General features: G+C 48.9%; 2 protein-coding genes across 6 annotated transcripts in view; both read left to right on the top strand.

The window, feature by feature from the left end:
• The first annotated feature begins 27 nt into the window (after positions 1-27).
• SRSF4 (serine and arginine rich splicing factor 4) lies at positions 28-8,679 on the top strand. The gene is made up of 6 exons (XM_056508898.1): positions 28-236; positions 3,142-3,284; positions 4,157-4,269; positions 5,978-6,192; positions 7,012-7,095; positions 7,259-8,679. Exons 1-6 carry the CDS (start codon positions 130-132, stop codon positions 8,028-8,030), a joined length of 1,434 nt encoding a protein of 477 aa, XP_056364873.1. The 5' UTR covers positions 28-129; the 3' UTR covers positions 8,031-8,679.
• Positions 8,680-13,514: 4,835 nt separating this feature from the next.
• Positions 13,515-22,211, top strand: part of LOC130262096 (lethal(3)malignant brain tumor-like protein 3) — a 34,631-nt gene continuing 25,934 nt past the window's right edge. For 2 of the 5 annotated variants that reach the window (XM_056508896.1, XM_056508892.1), the window contains exons 1-9: positions 13,515-13,592; positions 14,963-15,071; positions 15,377-15,485; positions 16,827-16,884; positions 17,881-17,969; positions 19,226-19,330; positions 19,958-20,093; positions 20,592-20,683; positions 21,628-21,779. In XM_056508896.1, coding sequence (XP_056364871.1) covers positions 15,010-15,071; positions 15,377-15,485; positions 16,827-16,884; positions 17,881-17,969; positions 19,226-19,330; positions 19,958-20,093; positions 20,592-20,683; positions 21,628-21,779 — 803 coding nt within the window. In that variant the 5' untranslated portion in view covers positions 13,515-13,592; positions 14,963-15,009. Of the gene's footprint in view, positions 13,593-13,702; positions 13,869-14,962; positions 15,072-15,376; positions 15,486-16,826; positions 16,885-17,880; positions 17,970-19,225; positions 19,331-19,957; positions 20,094-20,591; positions 20,684-21,627; positions 21,780-22,211 lie in introns of those variants that run through there. The other 3 variants (XM_056508894.1, XM_056508893.1, XM_056508897.1) reach the window with 3 other exon arrangements.

Raw genomic sequence — 22,211 nt, 5'->3', positions numbered from 1 at the left:
CCAGCCCGCTCGAGGGGCGTGGCGCGCGGTGACGTTACCCCGCATCGCTGCCCGCGCGCCGCCGTGACGTCAGGCGGCCGCGCGGCCCGCGGGCCCCTCACGCCCCCCGGGCGCAGCCCCGGCCCCGCGATGCCGCGGGTCTACATCGGCCGCCTCAGCTACCAGGCCCGGGAGCGCGACGTGGAGCGCTTCTTCAAGGGCTACGGCAAAATCCTCGAGGTGGATCTCAAGAACGGGTGAGCGCGGGCTCCGGCCCGCCGCCGCGAGGAGAGGGCCCGGGCGCCTGAGGCCCTGGGTCGGGGGAGAAGAGGCCGCTCTGGGCAGTGGTGGGGGCCGGACGGCTGGGTCAGCCCCTTTGGGTGGGGATGAGAGGGGCAGGGAGCTCGGGCTCCCCCCTGGTGGGGAGATGCGAAGCCTGGGCCTTTATTGGGGTGGCTTATTGGGTTCTGTTTTCGGGAGTGGGCAGGATGCTTGCACTTCCATTGGAAGAGGGACAGGGCGGCTGGGCCCCCCCTTTCTGCGAGGGAGAGGACGGCTGGGCTTTTATTGGGAAAGGGCAGTTTGCTTAGGTTCCGTTTTTTAGGGGGCATAGAAGGTCTGGGTTTCTCCTTTTGCGGGGGAGGGGGCAGGACGCCTGGGCCCCTACTGGAGGGCGGCAGGATGTGTTGGTTCCCCGTTTTCTGAGGCGCAGGACGCCTGGGTTCCCCATTCTGGGGAGGGGGACAGGTTGCCTGGGACGCCTGGGCTCCCCCGTTGGGGGAAGCAGGATGCTCGGGTTCCCTTTTGGGGTGGGGGGCAGGATGGCTGGGTTGCCCTTCTTGTCTAGGGGGGACATGGTGTCTGGTGTCTTTTGGGGGAGGCAGGATGGCTGGGGCTCTGCTGGGGGGAGGCAGATGCCTGGACTCTCCTTTCGGTGGGGTGAGGAGGCTGGGCAGTTGGGGTCCCGGTCTTTTGGAGTGAATGCGGGACACCTGCACCTGCCCCTTTGGGGCGGGCCCGGATGGGTGGCTTTCTTCTTTTTGGAAGGCGGGGCGCCTGGGTTTCAGTGACAACTGAAGGGCCTTATCCTGCCTCAGTTCTTGGGGCCAGCTTGTCTATGTCCTGCACCACCTCCTGCAGGGAGGGGGTGTGTCCCTGAGGGGACCCCAGGCCCCTCTGCGCCTCAGGGCAAGCATTCACGGGTGAGCCAGGCTGCACCCCAAAATAGCAACTCCCCAGAAAGAATACCATTGTTTGGAATGTGGGTGCAGAGCTGCTCCCAGAGCACCTAGGCTGTGGCTATGTTCTGTCCCCACAAACCTGCCATACCTCTGTGTTCTCACCTGTGCTGTTCATGCAGCTGAGCCCTCACTGCATCTCCAAGGGTCGGATCCTGTTCCACCAGGGCTTGGCCAAGACATTCAAGTGGGGATTTTTGAAGAAAAAGCAAATTGCCATTTTTGGTGGGTTTTTCCCCAACACCCAAAGCCTCATGGGTGCTGGTGCCTTTGCTTTTTGCAAGAAGCCCAGCTTGAAGTCTTCCTTAGGAAGGCTGAATGGAATATGAATTTATCATTATATAACCAGGAGAGCCAGGTATTAATTACACCTGGAAGTGGAGAAGAAGAATTTCTTGTTCAAGGAAGTCCTTGAGCATTAAGGTGAAAGCGGTTCATTAAGTTTTAATGCTGTTTGTGCTGGCAGGTGGACATTTAGCAGGTTTATAAAATTAATAAAATCCATTATTAGAGCAAACAAGTGTTCATGTGTCAGTGTTTTAACCCTGTGCTTGGGAAGACCTGGGCTAAGCTGTGCTCTCCTGAGCTTTTCTCCATGGCTTGTTTCTGGTATTCCCCAGGAAACAATTGAAACTTCCTGCATAGTGTTTGACTGGAAATATTCTTGAGATTATTTCTGGAAATCTGGGGGTTCTCCTTGGTGGATCCTCCACTGTGTGTTTCAGCAGCAAAACTGGAATGCTGGAGTGGGACAATGGGATGCAAAGTGATACCACAGAGCTCTCCAAGCTTAGCTGGGGCTCACTAGTTGTAATTTGAGCTTGAAATTCAATGGCTTAAAGCGATTATTACCTGAGGGAAGGATGGGGAAATAAAAATGTGGATCATGTAGGATTCTCCATTTCAAGTTGCAGTTTTTAATTGTGTGCTCTTAGTTTTCATACTCTTTCCTGCTTAGAGCTGCACTGATAGACACAGCTCTGTATGTGTAGTGAATGTATGAAGTGACCAGAAAATTGGACTTTTCAGCCTCCTTTTTATCTTACCTGTGAACACACTAAAAGCTACTTGTGATGCCTCTAAGAAAAAAACTAAACTAGTTCTACCTCTGTACTTACCTGCCTGCATTGCTCTGGGCAGTTCTGAAGAATTCAAGGTTTCATCCTCATACCTGGAGAACAGAGGGATGGAGCTTCTACAGTGAATTGAGGAGCACAGGTCAAAGCTTCAGACTTCCATCCTTCCCTCTACCTCAGCTTAAAATCAGGGTTTGCTTTCCAAAGATAAGTGGTTTGGGTGGGAGAGGACCTCAAAGCCCATCCTTCTCCATCCCCCTGCCATAGGCAGGGACTATCCCAGGTTGCTCTGAGCCCCATCCAGCCTGGCCTTGGACACTTCCAGGGATGGCTAAGACCATCTCTTAAGATCATGGTCAGACTCCCTGATCTTGGAGGGCTTTTCCAACCTGAACAGTGCTGTGATTCTGTGTTTGTTTGGTGTGTGTGGGGTAGTGCTCACCTTTAATGGTTGGGGATTTTAACTTCTACCTTTAAAAAGATAGATAACACCCTTGATTTAATCAAAGATTACGCTTTAATAGTAATCTTTTGCTAACATAAATGAATTCAACCACTACACTCTCACGTGATTTATAATTTAGTTGATGAAAAATGACTTCAGGTTCAATTCAGTGAATCAGCAGATGTGTTTTTATGCCTTGCTATTTCTCTCCCTAGTTTTGGAGGGATTTTAATTTTTTTTAGTTGTTTTCCAAGGCTCAAGGCCTTGAACCCTCCAGTACGCTCAGGAGGCCCATCTGCAGGACAGCACACACAAGGCTCTGCAGGAAGCCACAGCTGCTGTTGAGCACAGGTAGCTGAGGTTCAGTTCCTCCCAGTGATCCCTTTTCCCTCGGTGTCCCCAGGTACGGCTTCGTGGAGTTCGATGACCTGCGCGACGCCGACGATGCGGTCTATGAGCTGAACGGGAAGGATCTGTGCGGGGAGAGAGTGATCGTGGAGCACGCCCGGGGCCCGCGCCGCGACAGCACTTACGGCTCTGGACGCAGTAAGCACCTGTGCTTTTGTAGCCATGGCTCCTTTTCAATAAAACATTGGCTTACTCTTTTATAAAAGTCATTTGCAAGGAAAGCGATACAGAGTTGTCACTAGTGTTCTGTAACTGTAAATGTAATTGTTGATCTGAATATTTATTAATTTGTTGTATTAAACTCTTCTAATTGATACATTAATAAACACAGTTTCTTGTACCATTTTTATTATTATCATTTTGCTTAACTATTTGAATTATTTTTATTTGCAATGTGATGTTTAACATAGATTTAACAAAGACCTCAATGTTTTAATTGAAAGAGTCCTTTGAGGCTAAGATGACTGCCTGTTCCATTTGCTGACCTTGGGGTACCTTTCCATGAGTGGCTCTTTGACCTTTGTGGCCCTTGGCTGACCAAAAAATAAAGAAGCCATGTGACGACTGCAAGCTTTCCCCATTAGACCTGGGTGGTGAGGATCCCAAGGGTTAGAGCCAGATGAGATTGATCTGAAATAGGTGCCTGAAAAGCTTTATTCATGTCAGATATTCAGAAAGCCTTTAAGCAACGTAAGTAACATTAGTCAACTGGCTTTATTCAATTTCTTATCTCAAACTGTTTTAAAAACATTATTAAACATAATTGCATGTTAATTCTAGTGTAATTATAGTTCTGTGCCTTGTTTAATTAGAAGCTTGCAGTAAAACAGTTTCAATGCTTTGGGTCCTTGTAAGGTGTTACGTAAGGGGGGTGGGTTTAGCCCTGGGGTAGTGGGGGGGATGTCTCTGATGTCTTTGGAACACCCAGCACAGAGCAGTTCAGTCAGGACAGAGAGCAAGGCTCTGTTTCCCTGGCTGAAGCTCTGCTGTCTGCTTGTCACCTCCTAAAGGTGGATATGGTTATAGAAGAAGCGGAAGAGATAAGTACGGTCCCCCGACCCGTACAGAATACAGATTGATTGTGGAAAATTTGTCAAGCCGCTGCAGTTGGCAGGATCTGAAGGTATGGGGCCCCTTTCCTTACCCTCTCTCTGTTCCAGAGTACAAAGGGTAAAAGACATCTTCAGCAAGGCAAAGAGGTGTGCAGCTCTGCTTTGCTCCAGCTCCTGAGCAACTCCGTGGGGAGTAGATTTTGGAAATAACACACACCTTAATACAGGAATATATTTACATATATGAAACCATTCATGAGAGATTGGGAGTTGCACCTCCAGAACTGGTAGCACTGGACAGTGGGAGAATAATTTTATCCCTAGCACCAGCTAATAAATGTACAGCATAATAAGCACTGTCAAAACAGATTCAAATCGTGCCAGGGGTAGGATTCACAAGAGATGAAGGAGTTTGCCCTTGTCAGTTTGGATTTAACCCATCAGCTTGTAAGGTGCTACAGCTGTTTGAAACAATAGCGTTGTTCCTACAACGTTCCAGTCTCTGGTAGCAATTTTCACACCATCTAAAGCTGTTTTAAGGAGAGTTTCAGGGAAAGGATGCTTCCAGAATGAGTAATCATGCAAATTCTCTGCCAAAAACCTATTTTTGATGTCCAAAGGAGTGGCAGGTGGTTCTCGGTAATGGAGGTGTTGAGTGACACTGTGGAGCCCACGGTACCTCTGAGTACTCTGGAGGTGACATGTTGGCTTGTCATTATGCACATCGTGGATTCAGGGAGCAGGATTTTCAATAACATAAAAAGATTATTGCTTCCTTATCAAACTGACCGACAATGGTTAAACCCATTTGTTACTGGAATGCTTTCTCTTATGGTTCTCTTTTAAGGAAGATAGTTTACATAACTTTACTGGGACCCCTGTAAAGTTTGTTCTAAACTAACTTTGATGTAGTAGAAACTGGTCTGTAATTGAGTTTTATACTAGTTCAGGTAGGTACAGAGATGCTTCCAGTGTCTTTGTTTTTAATGCTTTACACCACCAGTAGCTTGTCATTGCTTCTGGTATTAAAATCCGAAGTAGAGCATGGCATGATTAATCCTCCAATGGATGCATTACTGCTTTTTTGGGAATAGCTTTCATTTCAGTGTACTTAAAATGGGTTGAAAAGCTGGGTTGAAAACAAACCAAACCAGAGTTCTGTGCCCTGTTTCCACTGCAGCCAAATTCCACAGGGGCTGAAAGATACCCTGGCCTGGCAGCTTGCTCAAAGCAGAGCAGAACAGACCCCTGATAAAGATAGGGGTTTAGGAATGGAAGCAGAGAAGCCAGGAAGCATGAAGTGGGGAAATGAATTGAACTTGGAATTCTGTGGGGGCTTTTGACAGCAGGACACGCTGTGTAGACAAGGTGGAGGATGAAGAGAGGTCTGCTTCTCTGTGGGCTTCTTCCTCTTCCTGTTCAACCTTTATCACCTTTCCCAATTATTTTTGAAAACATGATTTAGAGAGCAAGCATTTTACTGCTTTAATTGCTTCTATAATTTGAAACTTAAGAGTCTAGAATGTATTTGATCTAAGACTTGAAGTAGGAGACCTTAAGTTGTCATTTGGCTCAAAACTGTCAACCTGGTTCTAATCACACCGACTCTGTGAAGTCATAGTGTGTTATTTGGCACTACAGGTGCTGTTTGGGTCAAAGCCTTGTTGACATGCCTGTGAATAGAAGAGGCTCAGGGAGCGTCGTGTCAGAAGTGAGCAGGGTCAGCTGGAAGCCTGGCTCTGGGTTCAAGGCGATGGTGATTCTGTCCTCTTCCCCTAGGATTATATGCGTCAGGCAGGGGAAGTGACATATGCAGATGCACACAAAGGAAGGAAAAATGAAGGTGTGATTGAGTTCAAATCCTATTCTGACATGAAAAGAGCCCTTGAAAAGCTGGATGGGACAGAAGTAAATGGCAGAAAAATTAGATTAGTGGAAGACAGACCTGGATCGAGACGGCGCCGCTCTTACTCCAGAAGCCGAAGCCATTCAAGGTATGTGTGTAATGTATCTAAGGCTACAGAGTGGATGTGGATGCAGACTTTGGGGTTCCAAAACACCTTGGAAATATTTGGAGTTCTCAACAGATCTAGCTTTTTGAGCATGTTTTAGTATCCAGGGCAAATGAGGGCTGTGTTCTCAGGTGTGTCACTTGGTGGATATGTGGACCTGCTCCCTGAATACCTGTCACTGTTCTTCCCTGATACTCAGCCCTTGTTCCTTGTGGGAGCAGCTGCGTGGCCAGTGGAGCCATGCACATGGAATGAAACAGAAGGTGCTTCTAACACTTCAGCTCTGAACACTGTGTTCTTCTCCAAGCACCAGGACTAACAGTTCTTTCTCAGCTTGGAAACCTCCACCTGTTCCCTGTTTCTCAGAGATTTGTTGCTTTCCTTATCTGACCAAGAGCTACTTCAGCAGCACCAAGTGTTCTCCCCTTCGATTCTGGGGTAGAACTCATTGCAAGAAAACTCAGGCTGTTCTTTACTGTTCCTTGAAGAACTTGCTTATGAAATAAAAATCTGAAGTCAAAGCTTTATGCCACTGTCTCACCATATTCAAACTGTGATTTGACTGGGAAAGTGATTATCCCTTAAATAAAATGGCATCTTTTCTTCCAGATTAGTACCCTGCTTGCAGCCAGACATGGCAGCAGGACTAAGAGGTGGGGAGAAGGATGCTCTAAGTGACTGTGTTGTGTAACTGGACATTTGGCTGCTGAAAGGTGCTTTAGCCCTGCAGGGTTCTGCTTGTGGGGGTCCCAGGCTCTCCATGGACACGTACTAACGTGAAGCTGGTTCCTTGCATTGCAGGTCTCGCTCTCGGAGCAGACACTCCCATAAGAGCAGGAGCCGCAGTGCCAGCAGCAGCCGCTCCAAGAGCAGATCCAGATCCAGGTATGTCTTTGTCTTGGGAGAGCTGGGGGCTCTCATTTCAGTGAGAAGCATCATGTTAAATTTGCAGCAGGAACACTTTTTCCTGTCCCTCCCGTTCTCTGCACGCTCTGCTCAAACCCTCACCGTGCTAAAGCAGAGCTGTCTGTTGCTTTTGCACTTGCAGGTCTGTGTCCCGTTCCAGAAGCAAGAGTCGTAGTCGGAGCAAGAGCCGTAGCAGAGGCCAGAAAGAGAAAAGCAGGACTCCAAGTAAAGAGGATAAAAGTAGGAGCCGCAGCAGGAGTGCAGAGAAATCCCGAAACAAAAGCAAGGATAAATCTGAGGGCATTCTCCATAACAGCGATGAGAAAGCCAAGAGCAGGAGCCACAGCAAGGAAAAGAGCAGGAGCAGGAGTGGGAGTAAGGAGAGGGGAGAGGCAAGGGAGAGCATGAAGAGCAGAAGCAAAGAGAAGAGTAGAAGCAAAGACAGGGAAAAGAGCATTAGCAAGGCTAGAAGCAGGAGCAAAAGCAGGGATGAGAGTAGGAGCAGGAGCCACAGCAAGGATAAAAGGAGAAGTAGGAAGAGGAGCAGGGATGACAGCAGAAGTAGAAGCCGGAGCCGCAGCAAGAGTGAGAAAAGCAAGAGGCGCAGCAAGCGAGACAGCAAAGGCAGCAGCAAGAAGAGAAGGAAGGACAGCCATGAGCGGTCCAGGTCAGGCTCCAAAGAAAAGGAGCAGCTCAAATCCGAGTCAGACAAGAAGGAGGCAAAAGGTGAGGGGGAGGATGCAGAGTCCCGCTCCAGGTCTAGGTCTATTTCCAAGTCCAAACCAAATGTCAAATCAGATTCTCGTTCCAGGTCCAAATCTGTTTCAAAGCCAAGGTCCCGGTCCAAGTCCAGGTCTAGGTCTGCCTCTAGGTCACACTCACGGTCGCGGTCAAGGTCCCGCTCCAGATCCTAACCTTGCTGCAACCCCACTAGGAATGGTTGGAAAAGTCTTTTGTACATGTTTAGTAGCTGTAACCAAGTGATTGAAGTAGAAACCCTGTCGATGCTGTGTGTTTTTAACAACCTGATGGTCTGTCTATCATTGACTGCAGCTCTCTCTCCCTGCAGCACTCCCTGGTGTGAGGCTGCTCTGCTCATTTTCTATCCAATAGAAGGGTTCTCTTTCCATACAGCTCTTCCTTGAGCCCTCAGATTGCCCTGTTTTCCAGGCAGAGCCTTGCAGGGATTGAGCACTGTGCCCTGGTGGGTTTATGGGTTTGCAGTGATGACTGATAGGTAGGTATGACGAATTCAACAGTCTTTGCCCTCGATTGATGCCCTTTGATGTCTGCCATTTAGTGGAAGTGCTAAGTCTTAAGTTTCATACTACTTTTGTTCCATTTTTTTGGACTTACAAAGTTGTGAATAGCACAGTCAAAATGAAAAAAAAATAGAGGTACTTGCAGTAATCTATAGGGAAAAGAACTACAGTTCCATATTCTGGTATTGTGACAATATCCTTGTTTTATATTAAATTTTTTTATTTTATTTTTCCCTGTCTTGCAAAGTACAGTGATCCCCGTTTCCATGAAATTTGAATAAAGACTATTTTTGCTTGATGACATTTGGTTACATGGTGCTGTGTTGTGATTGTCAGCATTTTCTATTGATCAGGTAAGCCTAAATTTGTGGCAGGTCACTCAGAGAAAAGGTTCTTAATTCAGAAAGTCACATTCAGTGCAGGCACAACTCTTGAATACGGTCCAGATAAAGAATTTATTTCTCCAGCATATTTTCCAGGAGTTTTTCCTACTAATAAAACCCCTGTGCTTTTTGGAGCCTTCATAAAAAAAAAGCTCAGGATGTGCTTCTGGGCTTGAAAGCACAGAGGGTGGTGGCAGCTGTTCTGTGGCATGTCCCAACATTCCTGGGGACCTGGGGAGAAGGGAGGGCAGCTTCTAGCAAGAGTTTTGTAGGTGTGTAGGTGTTCCTGAATAATACCCCAAATTCAGACTTGGGCCATTTGTAAATTGCTCAGACTGAACTTCCCACAAACTTCTGCACAAGTGGCTTTGAATGAGGAAGTGACATCCCCAGCACCTGTTCTGCCTGCAAGCAACATTCTGAAAAATAGAAGGCAAAATGTATTTTGTGAGTTCTTGGTCTGGAATAAAAGGGTTAGTTACAGCTTCCCCTAAAACTGTCCTTTAGCTGATTCCAAACTGCTCACGACTGATGGCAACGGCTCTCCAGCAAGAGTCACTTCATAGGTGCAGTAATTCCATATAATTTGATCATTTGGAACTTGTCCTGCCATATTAAAAAGATGAAGGGGTAATAGATCATCAGAGTTGCTTTCAACACAAAATATTTCCCCATACTTTGAGAGGGGTCAGGGCTTGGCAAGTGGCTCAGACTTTATCAAATGTCATATTACCACGGCAGCATGAGAAATCTCTGTGGAAGTGATATTTAATTTCTTCAGAAGGAAAAGCCTTTTCCAGCTATATATATTTAGTGCTTTTTTTTTACTCTAAAAATGACATTTTTAATCTTTTTGCTGCTTAATCTTAGCACAGAAGCAAACCAGCAAAGGCAAGATCTTTGCTAGTAAGGGATAATTAATTGAAAAATACCTTTAAGGCAATCTGCAAATTATAGTCTAAGCGAAGACTAAAAAGTGACTCCAGTTTCTGCTGTCTGGCAACTCAATTTGAAATGACCAAGCCAGGTTTTAATGAGCCCTTTGGGAGAAGCATCCATTCCTTAAATACCTAAGGACAGGCCTTTGGAGGGGAGGTATGTGGGAAACTTGTCTGAGGTGGAGGTTGTCACTGCGTGCATAAGAAAAGGGAAAGCCAAAAGTCCTTCATGTGAGAGCAGCTGGAGCAGTGGCGGCTCCTGGGAGCGCAGTGCAGGCTTTGGACACAGCACTGAGGCTGAGACTCTGGGACATCTTAGTGCTGGTATTAGCGTGAAGCACTGTGAGTGCCCCCACAACAGTGATTCCATGGGCAGGGCCAGGCGCACGCCTCAGCTGGGCTCTGTTGCATCATTTAATGTTTATATTCGTATCAGAATGCACTGAAAAGCAGCCCAAATCTGATTTAGGGTTGAGGTACCTGTCTTGTGGGGCAAAAGCACCTTGGAGATGAGCTCTGAGGAGGGAAGACAGGAATGCATGTGGTGAGCACAGGGCAGATTCTGGCAAAACAATCAGGAGAGCAGCAAGATAAAAGGGCAAGAAATGCCAAACTAAGGATCTCTCAACAAAGCTTACAACAATTAAAATCAAATTAAGAGTCTAAATAAATATGAATGGTTCAATTACTTGTAAGTTTTTTTATCTCTAACACCCCTGTAAACCCAGACCCACTGAATGCTTCAACATTGGCTGCAAGCATCTGCAGTATTTGTGTTTTAGCTGGAATTGCTGGTACAGATGAGGTGAGAAATTATTTGTTTTCTGCCTAAATTTAAAGATTCTGAAGGGTATTTTATGTGCCTTGCTCGAGGGATGAAGAATATTGTGATGTGTATTTCAAATGAGCCATTGCAAATCTCATTTATTATTTTCCCGAAATCCCATTCCATTTAAGCTGTCACAGCTTGGGGCCCACTTGCGCTCTTTCCTCACTCACTGTGGTGGAAAACCCCCGATGTGTCATTAAAAAATCCTACCCCCGCCTCTTTTATTGTTCCAAAATTAAAATACAAAGGAAAGTAGCAGTCCCAGATGAGAAGACAAACACGTTTAACAAACGCAGAAAAGAGGGGCAATACCCTCTGTTACTCGTGGGCATGGGAGGCAGCGGGACACCATGGTCATGATTCGCTGGATGCTGGTGGCAGGGGTGATTTACAGCTCCCCTTCCCAAATCTCCCCTTCCCAAATCCCCAGCTCAGCCATGAGCGTGCCCCGACGCCCATGGCCGTGCCCAGGCTTCACCCAGCCGGCTCTGGGAGCAGCACTGGGAGTGGGGCTGTGCCCCTCACACCCACATTGCCCACTCCCAGTGCCCCCAGTGCCTCCCGGTGCCAGCTCTGTCCCACTTTGTGCCTATCCCGGTTCATTTCCATCCCATGTTTCCATGTCCCAGTACCAGCCCTATCCCAGCCCTATCTCTGTCCTAGGTCCTCCCCATACCCCGTATCCCAGTGCCCCGTATCTGAATACCCCATATCCCAGTGCCCCGTATCCCGGTCCCCCGTATCCCAGTACCCGGTATCGAGTATCTCGTATCCCCGTACCCCGTATCCCTGTACCCCGATCCCGGTACCCCGTATCCCCGTTCCCCGATCCCGGTACCCCGATCCCGGTACCCCAGTCCCGGTACCCCGTATCCCCATTCCCCGATCCCGGTACCCCGTATCCCTGTTCCCCAATCCCGGTCCCCCGATCCCGTTCCCCGATCCCGGTACCCCGATCCCCGTTCCCCGATACCGGTATCCCGTATCCCGGTACCCCGATCCCGGTACCCCAACCCCGGTACCCCGTATCCCCATTCCCCGATCCCGGTACCCCGTATCCCGGTCCCCCGATCCCGGTACCCCGTATCCCGGTACCCCGTATCCCTGTTCCCCAATCCCGGTCCCCCGATCCCGTTCCCCGATCCCGGTACCCCGTATCCCGGTACCCCGTATCCCGGTACCCCAGTCCCGGTACCCCGTATCCCCATTCCCCGATCCCGGTATCCCGTATCCCGGTACCCCGATCCCGGTACCCCAACCCCGGTACCCCGTATCCCCATTCCCCGATCCCGGTACCCCGTATCCCGGTCCCCCGATCCCGGTACCCCGTATCCCGGTACCCCGTATCCCTGTTCCCCAATCCCGGTCCCCCGATCCCGTTCCCCGATCCCGGTACCCCGTATCCCGGTACCCCGTATCCCGGTACCCCAGTCCCGGTACCCCGTATCCCCATTCCCCGATCCCGGTACCCCGTATCCCGGTACCCCGATCCCGGTACCCCAGTCCCGGTACCCCGTATCCCCATTCCCCGATCCCGGTACCCCGTATCCCCATTCCCCGATCCCGTTCCCCGATCCCGGTACCCCGTATCCCCATTCCCCGATCCCGTTCCCCGATCCCGGTACCCCGTATCCCGGTACCCCGTATCCCGGTCCCCCGATCCTGGTACCCCGTATCCCGGTACCCCGTATCCCGGTACCCCAGTCCCGGTACCCCGTATCCCCGTTCCCCGATCCCGTTCCCCGATCCCGGTACCCCGTATCCCGGTACCCCGTATCCCTGTTCCCCAATCCCGGTAGCCCGATCCCGTTCCCCGATCCCGGTACCCCGTATCCCGGTACCCCGTATCCCGGTACCCCGTATCCCCGTTCCCCGATCCCGTTCCCCGATCCCGTTCCCCGATCCCGGTACCCCGTATCCCGGTACCCCGTATCCCCATTCCCCGTATCCCGGTACCCCGTATCCCTGTTCCCCAATCCCGGTACCCCGTATCCCGTTCCCCGATCCCGGTACCCCGTATCCCGGTACCCCGTATCCCGGTACCCCAGTCCCGGTACCCCGTATCCCCATTCCCCGATCCCGGTACCCCGTATCCCGGTACCCCGATCCCGGTACCCCAGTCCCGGTACCCCGTATCCCCATTCCCCGATCCCGGTACCCCGTATCCCCATTCCCCGATCCCGTTCCCCGATCCCGGTACCCCGTATCCCCATTCCCCGATCCCGTTCCCCGATCCCGGTACCCCGTATCCCGGTACCCCGTATCCCGGTCCCCCGATCCTGGTACCCCGTATCCCGGTACCCCGTATCCCGGTACCCCAGTCCCGGTACCCCGTATCCCCGTTCCCCGATCCCGTTCCCCGATCCCGGTACCCCGTATCCCGGTACCCCGTATCCCTGTTCCCCAATCCCGGTAGCCCGATCCCGTTCCCCGATCCCGGTACCCCGTATCCCGGTACCCCGTATCCCGGTACCCCGTATCCCCGTTCCCCGATCCCGTTCCCCGATCCCGTTCCCCGATCCCGGTACCCCGTATCCCGGTACCCCGTATCCCCATTCCCCGTATCCCGGTACCCCGTATCCCTGTTCCCCAATCCCGGTACCCCGTATCCCGTTCCCCGATCCCGGTACCCCGTATCCCGGTACCCCGTATCCCTGTTCCCCAATCCCGGTACCCCGTATCCCGTTCCCCGATCCCGGTACCCCGTATCCCGGTACCCCGTATCCCTGTTCCCCAATCCCGGTACCCCGTATCCCGTTCCCCGATCCCGGTACCCCGTATCCCGGTACCCCGTATCCCGGTCCCCCGATCCCGGTACCCCGTATCCCGGTACCCCGTATCCCTGTTCCCCAATCCCGGTACCCCGTATCCCGTTCCCCGATCCCGTTCCCCGATCCCGGTACCCCGTATCCCGGTCCCCATCCCCAGCCAGCGCCGCCTCTCCCGGGCCGGGCCGGGCCGGGGCCGCGCATGCGCTCGGGGCCCGCGGAGCTCGCAGCGCTGCCCGGCTCCATCGCGGGGCCCGGAGCGGCGGCGGGGCCGGGCCGGGCCGGGCCGGGCCGCGGTGAGTGAGGGAGGCAGGGCAGACGGGCGGACGGGCGGACAGGCGGACGGACGGGCGGACAGGAGGACAGGCAGACAGGCGGGCGGCCGGGGCGCGGGCCCGGGCGGGGGCGCTGCCGCCATCCCGCCGCCGGCCCCGGGCCTGGCGCGGCCCCTGGGGGCGGAAAGTGCGTTTAAACTCCCCGAGGGGCGAGAGCGCCGCGAACCCGCCGGTGGGCGCCGCCAGGACGCCGGATCAACTTCTCTGCACGACCAGAAAGTATTTACAGTTTCTGAGGTGATGTTTCCCAATTTTGACGCAAGAAGTGGTGGAGAAAATCGGGGTTATCCCGCCTGGGCGCCGCTCCGGTGAAACTTCTCGGGATTGTGACAACTCAGAAATATTAACAAATATATAAACCCAGTGCGGTGGAAACAGTTCTTGGAAACCTCCCCCAGACCAGAAAGATTTAAGTTTGAAAACAGAGATTGTACATGACGGGAAAAACAAAAAACCATCAAACTTTCTGGCAGGAAATTCAAAGTGCAGAACCAATGGAATGGGGATTTTGGGAGGGGAAGTCGGTGCTGAATAAACAGAGGGATAAATCTAATCCTTCCGAAGTATCGATCGGCTGCGGCTGGGGATCGGTGTGGGACAGCCTGAGTGATGTTTGGTGTCAGGAGAAGGGGATTAGGACAGTTTTATGGACTCCTGGTGCTGCAAGGAATCGGATTAGATTTATACTATGAAAACATTTAATTTATTCAATTACAGCCGAGATAAATTTAAGAAAATGGCCTGTAACTCGGATTAAGGGATAAAGAGCTGTGATATTTTGTGCCAAGTTGTAAAAGACCTTTCTGGTCTGTGTTTTATTATATAGTATAACAGAAGGAAAAAGGAGGGAAAACAGGGACTTGGGGCTTCAAACTTTCCTTCCCTGCACAGCAATTAAGAGCAGTCTGACATGGTCTCACCAGTGTTTTGCTTTCTCACTTTATGATCTATAATCTGCTTGGATTATATGTTTTTGAGGATGGGAATGGTCTGAGCGAGTATTCCTGCTTGGCCATGGGAGATATGTAATAGTGATTAATAGGAGTCCCCAGGGTAATTTGCTGGATTGCAGTCTTACAAAGTAATTACAGATGCAATTAAAACAGAGGATGTTTTTGGCCTCTGTGCACTAGTTTTGCCCTAAAATTGATTGCACCTTATACTGCACATAATCCCATTAAAGCTGAACGTGTGTGAAATGAATTGTAATTCCCAGTGAGTGCTGGGGTGGAATCAGAGCTGGATTTGAGCTGCTGAGGACAGCTTGTACAACTCCTGAAAGATGTTTTAACATTTTAATTTAATAGTTGTCTTTTCCTTTACTCCTGCAGTGCCCAGACAAGCCGTGCCCTGTGCTGATTCCCAAACCTGTGAGCAAATGGATTGCTTTGAGAATGGGAAGATTTGTGCTCAAATGGGCTCCCAGCAGCACAGGGAGAGGTACAGAAATCACAGATTTTCCCCATCTTTTGTTTGAAAGCATTTAAAGACACCATGGTGTTGCTATGAGTAGAATTAACCTGTCAGACCAAGTGTTTCAGTTCTATATCCAGGAAATCCTGCAGACACCTTTCATTTCTTCAGGTCCTCAGCCCAGGCCTCCTCATTCCAAGAGACACTGGGAACAGTGCAGGAATAATGTTGCACTTTTAATTTGATATTGTTTTTAATTTTGGATATTTAATGATATCAGAGACATTCCAGATGATTGCAGAAGCAGGAAATAATGGAACTCTTACTACCAGCAGTGGCTGTCAGGTGACTGAGGCTGGCAGACCTGTCAGACGTCTCCGGAGAAAGAGAAGATTGCCTCTGGATTCAGAGGATGAGGAGGAAAATGCATATGAGGATGAGGTAAATGAGGCTGCATGTACTTCCTTTAAAAAGATCTGTGAAGAACAGGGGCAGTTGTCTCAGAGTTCCTATAGTGCAAACTGGGCTGAGGGAGGTTGTTCTGTACCTGGGGAATGGTCTGGGTCCGATCCTGATTTACGTCAGTGATGGGAATGTGTGTTCTGAGGAGTCACAGAGGTGAATGAATAGCTCAGGGGAAGTGAAAGTCAGGTCACAGTATAGCACCATGTGTCTCCAGAATCACTACACTCAAATACTGTTGTGTGATATTGAAGATCAGGGTCAAACTACAGGGTTGGTTTGAGTTTTATTACATACTTGCACGTACTCTCAGTGCACCACCAGAAACCTCTATTAGTGGTGCATAAACAGCAGTACCCCAGTCCTGAGTTGATCTTGCCTTCAGTTTCCTGCAGCCCTAACTCCCTGCTGGGGCCCTTTGTGCCCCCTGTGCTCTGCTCCCACCCATCAGTGCCTCTGAGCCATTTGTGTTTATTCACACCATGCAGGGTTCTGTATGGCAGAACAGGGTAGATGTTTGTGGGCAGTAAAGCTGCAGCCTCTGCTCTTGTGACCAGTGTAACCCATCATCTTGCTCAGCTTTTCTATGGGAATGTGAGTGAGATGTTTTAAGGGATGGGTGTTTTCAGAAATCCTTGCAGCCTCTCTCTTCCCCCTTCTCCTCGTCCTCATTAGAAACTGCCCCCCTGTCCCTTTTGGGGAATGTTTGGCAGGCAGCTTTGTATGCCTGGTTTTAGTTTTCTGTGAGAAAGGACAGCCTGGGAGGAATCAAACCCGAGTTTGCAAACACATGGAAGAAATGGGAGTGACAGTCAGACTTAGAGACATGGGGAGACCACATTGTCTGGGGTGCTCGTCTGTGACAGGAGTTACTTAAAGCTTCTGCTTCCTCCAGGGCTTCATAAATTCCTTTTTTTTTGCTGTATCCATTCCCTGGCATAGATGGACATAAGAAAGGGAAAGGAAAAAGGAGTGTTCCAGTAAGGCTGCTGACGTGAGCAGCAAATCCTGCATTGCAGAAATCAAATCCGCTGGATTGTAATGGAGATTTTGGTCCTGTGCTGCTCTTTAGCAGCCCCATTTAAAAGAACTGCAGTAGCATATATTAAATAACTTGGAAAGCACTCTGGGATACCAGGATCAGCATTATCTGTGTAGCATTCCCTCCTGATATTCTTCCAGGGTTGTTCAAGAGACAGCAATGCTGGCTAATAGTCCTTTTAGTTACCTGTTACATCTGTGTTGTACCTGCATTGTGAGATGATCAGAGGGAGGGAAAAACAATCTTGCTAAACTTCTTTTTAACGTATCTGTGTCTAGGAGAAGAATAAATCAAATAATATGAAAAGCCGCAGAAACACTAAACCAATAAAACAAGGTGAGCTAAGCTCATAGTCTCTTTTCTTTAATGTTTATAGATTTTTTTTAGTAGCTATTATAAAGTGAATAATAATAAACAGAAGAGAAAAGGGCAGGAGAGCTCATTTCACATTCAGAACAGCTTATTCAGTACATAACCCTCTTACCACAGTCAGCTTTGGAGGTGTATTAGCAGGAGTATCCTGGCTTTGCCTGCATGATGGGCACAGGGTGAGGATCTGGAAGGAGTCAGCTTCTTCCAAAGCTCAGTGAAGACAAAAAGAATCCTTTTTCCATTGACTTTGAAGAGCTTCAGCCACAACCTACAGTGCTAATTAAAAATAAATTGTAAACATGATTGATTGTAGACTATGAGTTAAATGTATTATTTACCTTAGATCAGTCAGTATGTAAGTGGGGAGAGAGTTTTAATATACATTTAGAATGTAATTTTCTGTGTGTATGACTGTGGTTTTACCAGAATTAATCCAAGTTGTTTTCATCATCTGGGAGCTGCCTCTCTAGTAGATGCATTGTGTTATTAGGAGGTTATAAATATAGGTGCATATGTGTAAAAAAAATAAATTGTGAACTGAGCAAAAAATCACTTGGTTTTCAATTTATTTTATTTTAGGCTTATTTTAGCTGCAGCTATATGCCTGTCTGTGCTGCCTGTTAGTTTATATTTAACCCCTTATTCCTCTGTGAAATGTCAGGAGGAGGAATTAATTCCCACAATTTTAAATTATTCTGTTTCGTCCAGACTTTCCCATGGCACCTTTCCATGGGCAGCAGTCCAGGTGCTACAGTTCATTTGACTTGTGATACAATAAATGTTCATTTCCTGAGGAATGAGCATGGTTTTCCTATCCTGGAATTCCTACCTTTCCTCAGAAGTAACACTGCCCCTTCTGGGGTGCCACAGCAAACGTGGGAGGAGAAGGAGAAGAGAAGAGGAGAAGAGAGCAGGAGGCATCAGAGAGAAATGTTCATTTTCTCGTTTTTGATTAATTAGTGCTTCCTGGAAAGAAGAAGGTATGGAACTGGCCTTCCTACCTGGAAGAAGAACAGATGGCAGCTGCTCCCCAAAAGCTGTTCAGAGAGGTTGGCACCTTTTTCACTCTCTTGCTGTTCTTGGGCAATGTCACAGGAGTACTGGCAGTCACAGGACTGCAGGCTTGGTGAAGGTGGCACTGGACACCACCCTTAAGCCAGCACTTGTATTTCTGAGTTGTTTTGGTACAAGCAGGCAGTAAATGTTTGTTTTGTGCTCAGGGAAGCAGGCATTTGCTCTGGGAGTCTCATCCCAAAGCAGGGTGTGAGAAGGGCTGGTTGGGCAGCAGCTGTTTGGATCTGCTCTGCCCTGGCCCTGGGGGCTGTTGGGCAGCTCCAGGGAGGGACAGCCCTGTGTGTGAGCAGCAGCTGTTTGGATCTGCTCTGCCCTGGCCCTGGGGGCTGTTGGGCAGCTCCAGGGAGGGACAGCCCTGTGTGTGAGCAGCAGCTGTTTGGATCTGCTCTGCCCTGGCCCTGGGGGCTGTTGGGCAGCTCCAGGGCAGCAGGGAGGGACAGCCCTGTGTGTGACACATCCTTGTGCTTGCAGAGCCATCCAGGCTGTCCCCCTGGCTCAGGAGTGCCAGCAGGGAGGCTGGGCCCTGTGGCAGTCACGTGGAGGTGAGTTCAGCCTTGCTGAAGCTGCCTCTGCACATCAGTTCCATGTGCAGCTCCCAGTGAGCTCTTCAGAGCCCAGGTCCTTCCAGAGGGAGCTTAACAGGAAGGTCCGGTCCTGCACTGGATCGTTTGCAATCCCAGTTCAGGGTGCTTTTAAACTTTTACTGTATTTCAGTTGTTTCACTTGGATTAAGACTGCAGATAAATGAAAACCACAAATGCTTTCTAGAATAACTGTAGAACTGGGGCTGCAGATCAAGCCTGCCTTGTCCCTTTCACCATTTGAAGATACAAGTTGCCTTTGGGGAGAGTCTGGACTGACACAAAGTGATTGTAGCTCTCCCAGCTCTTTGATCCTGCATTGAGCTGGGAAGGGGATTCTTTTGTGTTTTAGAAGAGCTTATTTCTGCATCTGTTCAAAGATGTGTTTGTAGTTAATTGCAACAGTTCAGTGTTTTTGAGAGATTGATTAAAATAATGAGTAAATGTGAAATAGGTGATAGTGCCATTACTGATCCCTGAGCCTGCACCTGTCTGTTGGAGCCACAAACACCTGGGGTGGGATTTTCTTCTCTGAATTGAGCATTTGAAGCCTGAAATACAAACATTTGAAGCCTTAAGTATGCTATGACTGCTCTGCAATAAATTTTGTCTTTAGGAATTAAAAACAAATATTTTTTCCTCCTCCACAGTATCAGTCATTCCCACAAGGCCGAAATGGATTTAAAGTTGGAATGAAATTGGAAGGGGTGGATCCTGAGCACCCCTCTCGATTCTGTGTTCTCACAGTGGCTGAGGTAGTTGCTTTTCTTGTCTTTGATTCCAAAAGTCCCATGTACATGTAGATTTTTTTTTCAATAAAAAGTAGAAAGACGAGTGATAGTATTTTAGTTAGTTAATTAACTGTAGGAATTCAAGGTGACACTGAAGGAATGTATTATGTGATTAAGGATCTTTGCCTGAAATCCTACTGGCAGATTTTTGCACTTGTAACTAAGAATAGCAAACCTATTAATTGCCTGTAGTGAACAAGTATGAAAAAGAACAATGCCATGAGGCCCTAAGACTTAGTAAATATAAATAAGTCAGAATGCTTTTAAAGCTGCTTCAGTTATGTGAAATCTGGGTTGATCTGGTATAGGCATAAAAGTTCTGAGGCTGCTTTTGTAGCCCAGGAATGTGTGCATGGAGCAGGAGCTCAGGGAGGCTCCACTGACCAGTTCTGTTTCCAGCTGTTGGAAGTGGGGAAAGAGGAGCATGGAAACTGGGAGAGCAAGTGAGTCAAAATGCAGCTAGAGTTTCTGAGAAACAAATGAGATCCTAAGTTACTTTCTCTGTAGGTGCAAATATGAGGGAGGGTTTTATTAGTGATGTTCTTTCTCCTTTGTGACCCTTGGGGACAATCAGAGCTGCTCTCCCTGTAGGTGCAGGGGTACAGGATGCGGCTGCACTTCGATGGTTTCCCAGAGTGCTACGACTTCTGGGCTAATGCTGATTCCTCAGACATCCATCCTGTGGGCTGGTGTGAAAAAACAAGCCATAAGCTGCTCCCTCCTAAAGGTATGACAGAAAATAGTGTGGTGTACAAGAAACCATAAGTTCTACTAAGAACTAGATGTCCTGGCTCTGCATATTTCATTTTTAGTGTGATTTCATCGTGGAACTCCATCTGAGGGGCTAAAGGGAAGAGTTTTAACTAACACAGTGACTCACAAAAGAGCCAAATATCCTCTCTGTGATATTCCCAAAGGCTGACGTTGTTAGTTGCAGTAGAAACTCTGGGTTGGATGTCTCTCTCTGCTTCAGAACTTGCTTCTTTCCTGCCTTCAGTTCTTTCCTGCATTCAATTTCCTAGAAACATTTGAAGGTTGAGATTAATGATTGGCCATTATGGTGAAAAAGAGAGAGCTGGTTTAGCTGAAATGCACAGCCCCTGGGGATCATAGCAGGGCAGTTATCATGCAAAGTTCATATTCTTTCCAGGTAATTTCCATTTCTGAAAAACTCACCAGAATGTACCAAGGCCATGTAAAACAATCTTTTTTTCTCTCTTCCTAGGTTTCAAGGAGGGAGAATTTAATTGGACTTCCTATCTGAAGAGCTGCAAAGCTCAAGCAGCTCCAAAAAGCCTTTTTAAGACCCTCAGCAGTGTAAGTGGTGGTATGGAATAGAAGGGGTTTGAACAGGTCTGGTGCTAAGTGAGTTTTGACCAGAATATTTATGTGGTTTTAATATGCTCATGTCAGAGGTACAGCCACAGTACAATCAGATGCAAACTGCTTCCCACTGTGTTTTCTTTTTAAGAAGGAAAACTAATGCAATTTTTCTTCCTTTCCCCAGTCACTGACTTTCCAGAGAAAGAATTTGTATTTCCCTTCCTCCTTAATGCTGGAGAAGAAGATTTACTGAAGCATTTATTAAATATATTACAGCCATCTGTTTTACTGTGCCCCTACAGTCAAGATATTTGTGTCACTTTCCTCTAATTTAATCATTTCCAAAATAATTTCTGGTTTCCAGCAGCATGCTCATGTGTGCTGTGGGATTCATTATGGGGCTGTGGATCTTGAGCATTTGCCATCCTTCCCCACTGGTGCTTTCTCACTGGTTATTGACCTCAGTTCCCATGAAATCCTCCATCCCATTTCATGTTACTGGAGTGACACCAATCCCACAGCTGGTGGGTTGGAAGCTGCACATGGGTAGTCACTGACTCCAGTAGGATCAGGGCCCAGCTCTGCCCTGCTTCCCACTCAGTCACTTCATCTCCCTGAAGACTCCCCTGACTTTTCCACCAGTAAAACAGGATGTGCTGTGCCCATTATCCTCAGCAAATCACTGCAGGGTGTCTCAGCCTGGGACTCTGCAGTGGTGGGTGTACCTGGAAATGCTGGGGTTTGAGTCTCATTAGCTCTTTTTTGGTAATAGTAACAGCCATTGCCAGAGCTCAGGGAAAGCCTGTCTGCAAACCTCCTGGTGGTCACTGTGGAGTGTTTTGGTTTGTGGGTTTTGGGGGCAGAGGACTTTATCGGGGGATTTCAGCAGCTTGCCCAGGAATGTGGCTGATTTCCCTTTCATGTGTGCTGTTCCTCAGCCTGTCACACCCTCTGGCTTTCGTTTGGGAATGAAGCTGGAGGCAGTGGACAAGAAGAACCCGTCGCTGGTTTGTGTTGCCACCGTCAGGGACGTGGTGGAAAACCGGCTGCTGATCCACTTCGACAACTGGGATGGCAGCTATGACTACTGGTGAGGGATTCTGGTTCTGATACATGTCTGCAGGCACACTGGCTGTGCTTTAAATGCAGCCCCTAAAGCTGGGATCTTACATCAGTTGTCAGGCTTCTGAATGGTTACTTGGGGTTTTCACAGAGCCATTGCCCAGTAGTTCCCTTCCCATTTGGGTGCTGGGCAGCTCAGTGGAGAACCAGTGGGGGTGGCCTGAGCTGTCTGGGAAGTATTGGAGGTAAGAAAACTCCTTGTGGTACCTGGAGGGGCTCCAGGAGAGCTGCAGATGGACTTAGGACAAGGCATGGAGGGACAGAGCAAGGGAATGGCTTCCCACTGCCAGAGTGGTTTGGATGGGATATTGGTAAGGAATTGTTCCCTGGGGGCTGGGCAGGCCCTGGCACAGGGTACCCAGAGCAGCTGTGGCTGCCCCTGCATCCCTGGAAGTGCCCA

This window comes from Oenanthe melanoleuca, chromosome 23 (genome assembly GCF_029582105.1).
Source record: "Oenanthe melanoleuca isolate GR-GAL-2019-014 chromosome 23, OMel1.0, whole genome shotgun sequence".
Classification (NCBI taxonomy): Eukaryota; Metazoa; Chordata; class Aves; order Passeriformes; family Muscicapidae; genus Oenanthe; species Oenanthe melanoleuca.
Note: the sequence above shows the minus strand (reverse complement) of the source record. Positions and strands in the feature narration are given on the sequence as shown.

What these genes read in the sequence shown, in the direction of transcription:
- SRSF4 (XM_056508898.1), top strand. Translation starts at nt 130, where the DNA reads ATGCCGCGGGTCTACATCGGCCGCCTCAGCTACCAGGCCCGGGAGCGC. An exon ending in GCAGTTGGCAGGATCTGAAG is followed by an intron (nt 4,270 to 5,977) that starts GTATGGGGCCCC and finishes CTCTTCCCCTAG; the next exon opens with GATTATATGCGTCAGGCAGG. An exon ending in AAGAGCAGATCCAGATCCAG is followed by an intron (nt 7,096 to 7,258) that starts GTATGTCTTTGT and finishes TTGCACTTGCAG; the next exon opens with GTCTGTGTCCCGTTCCAGAA.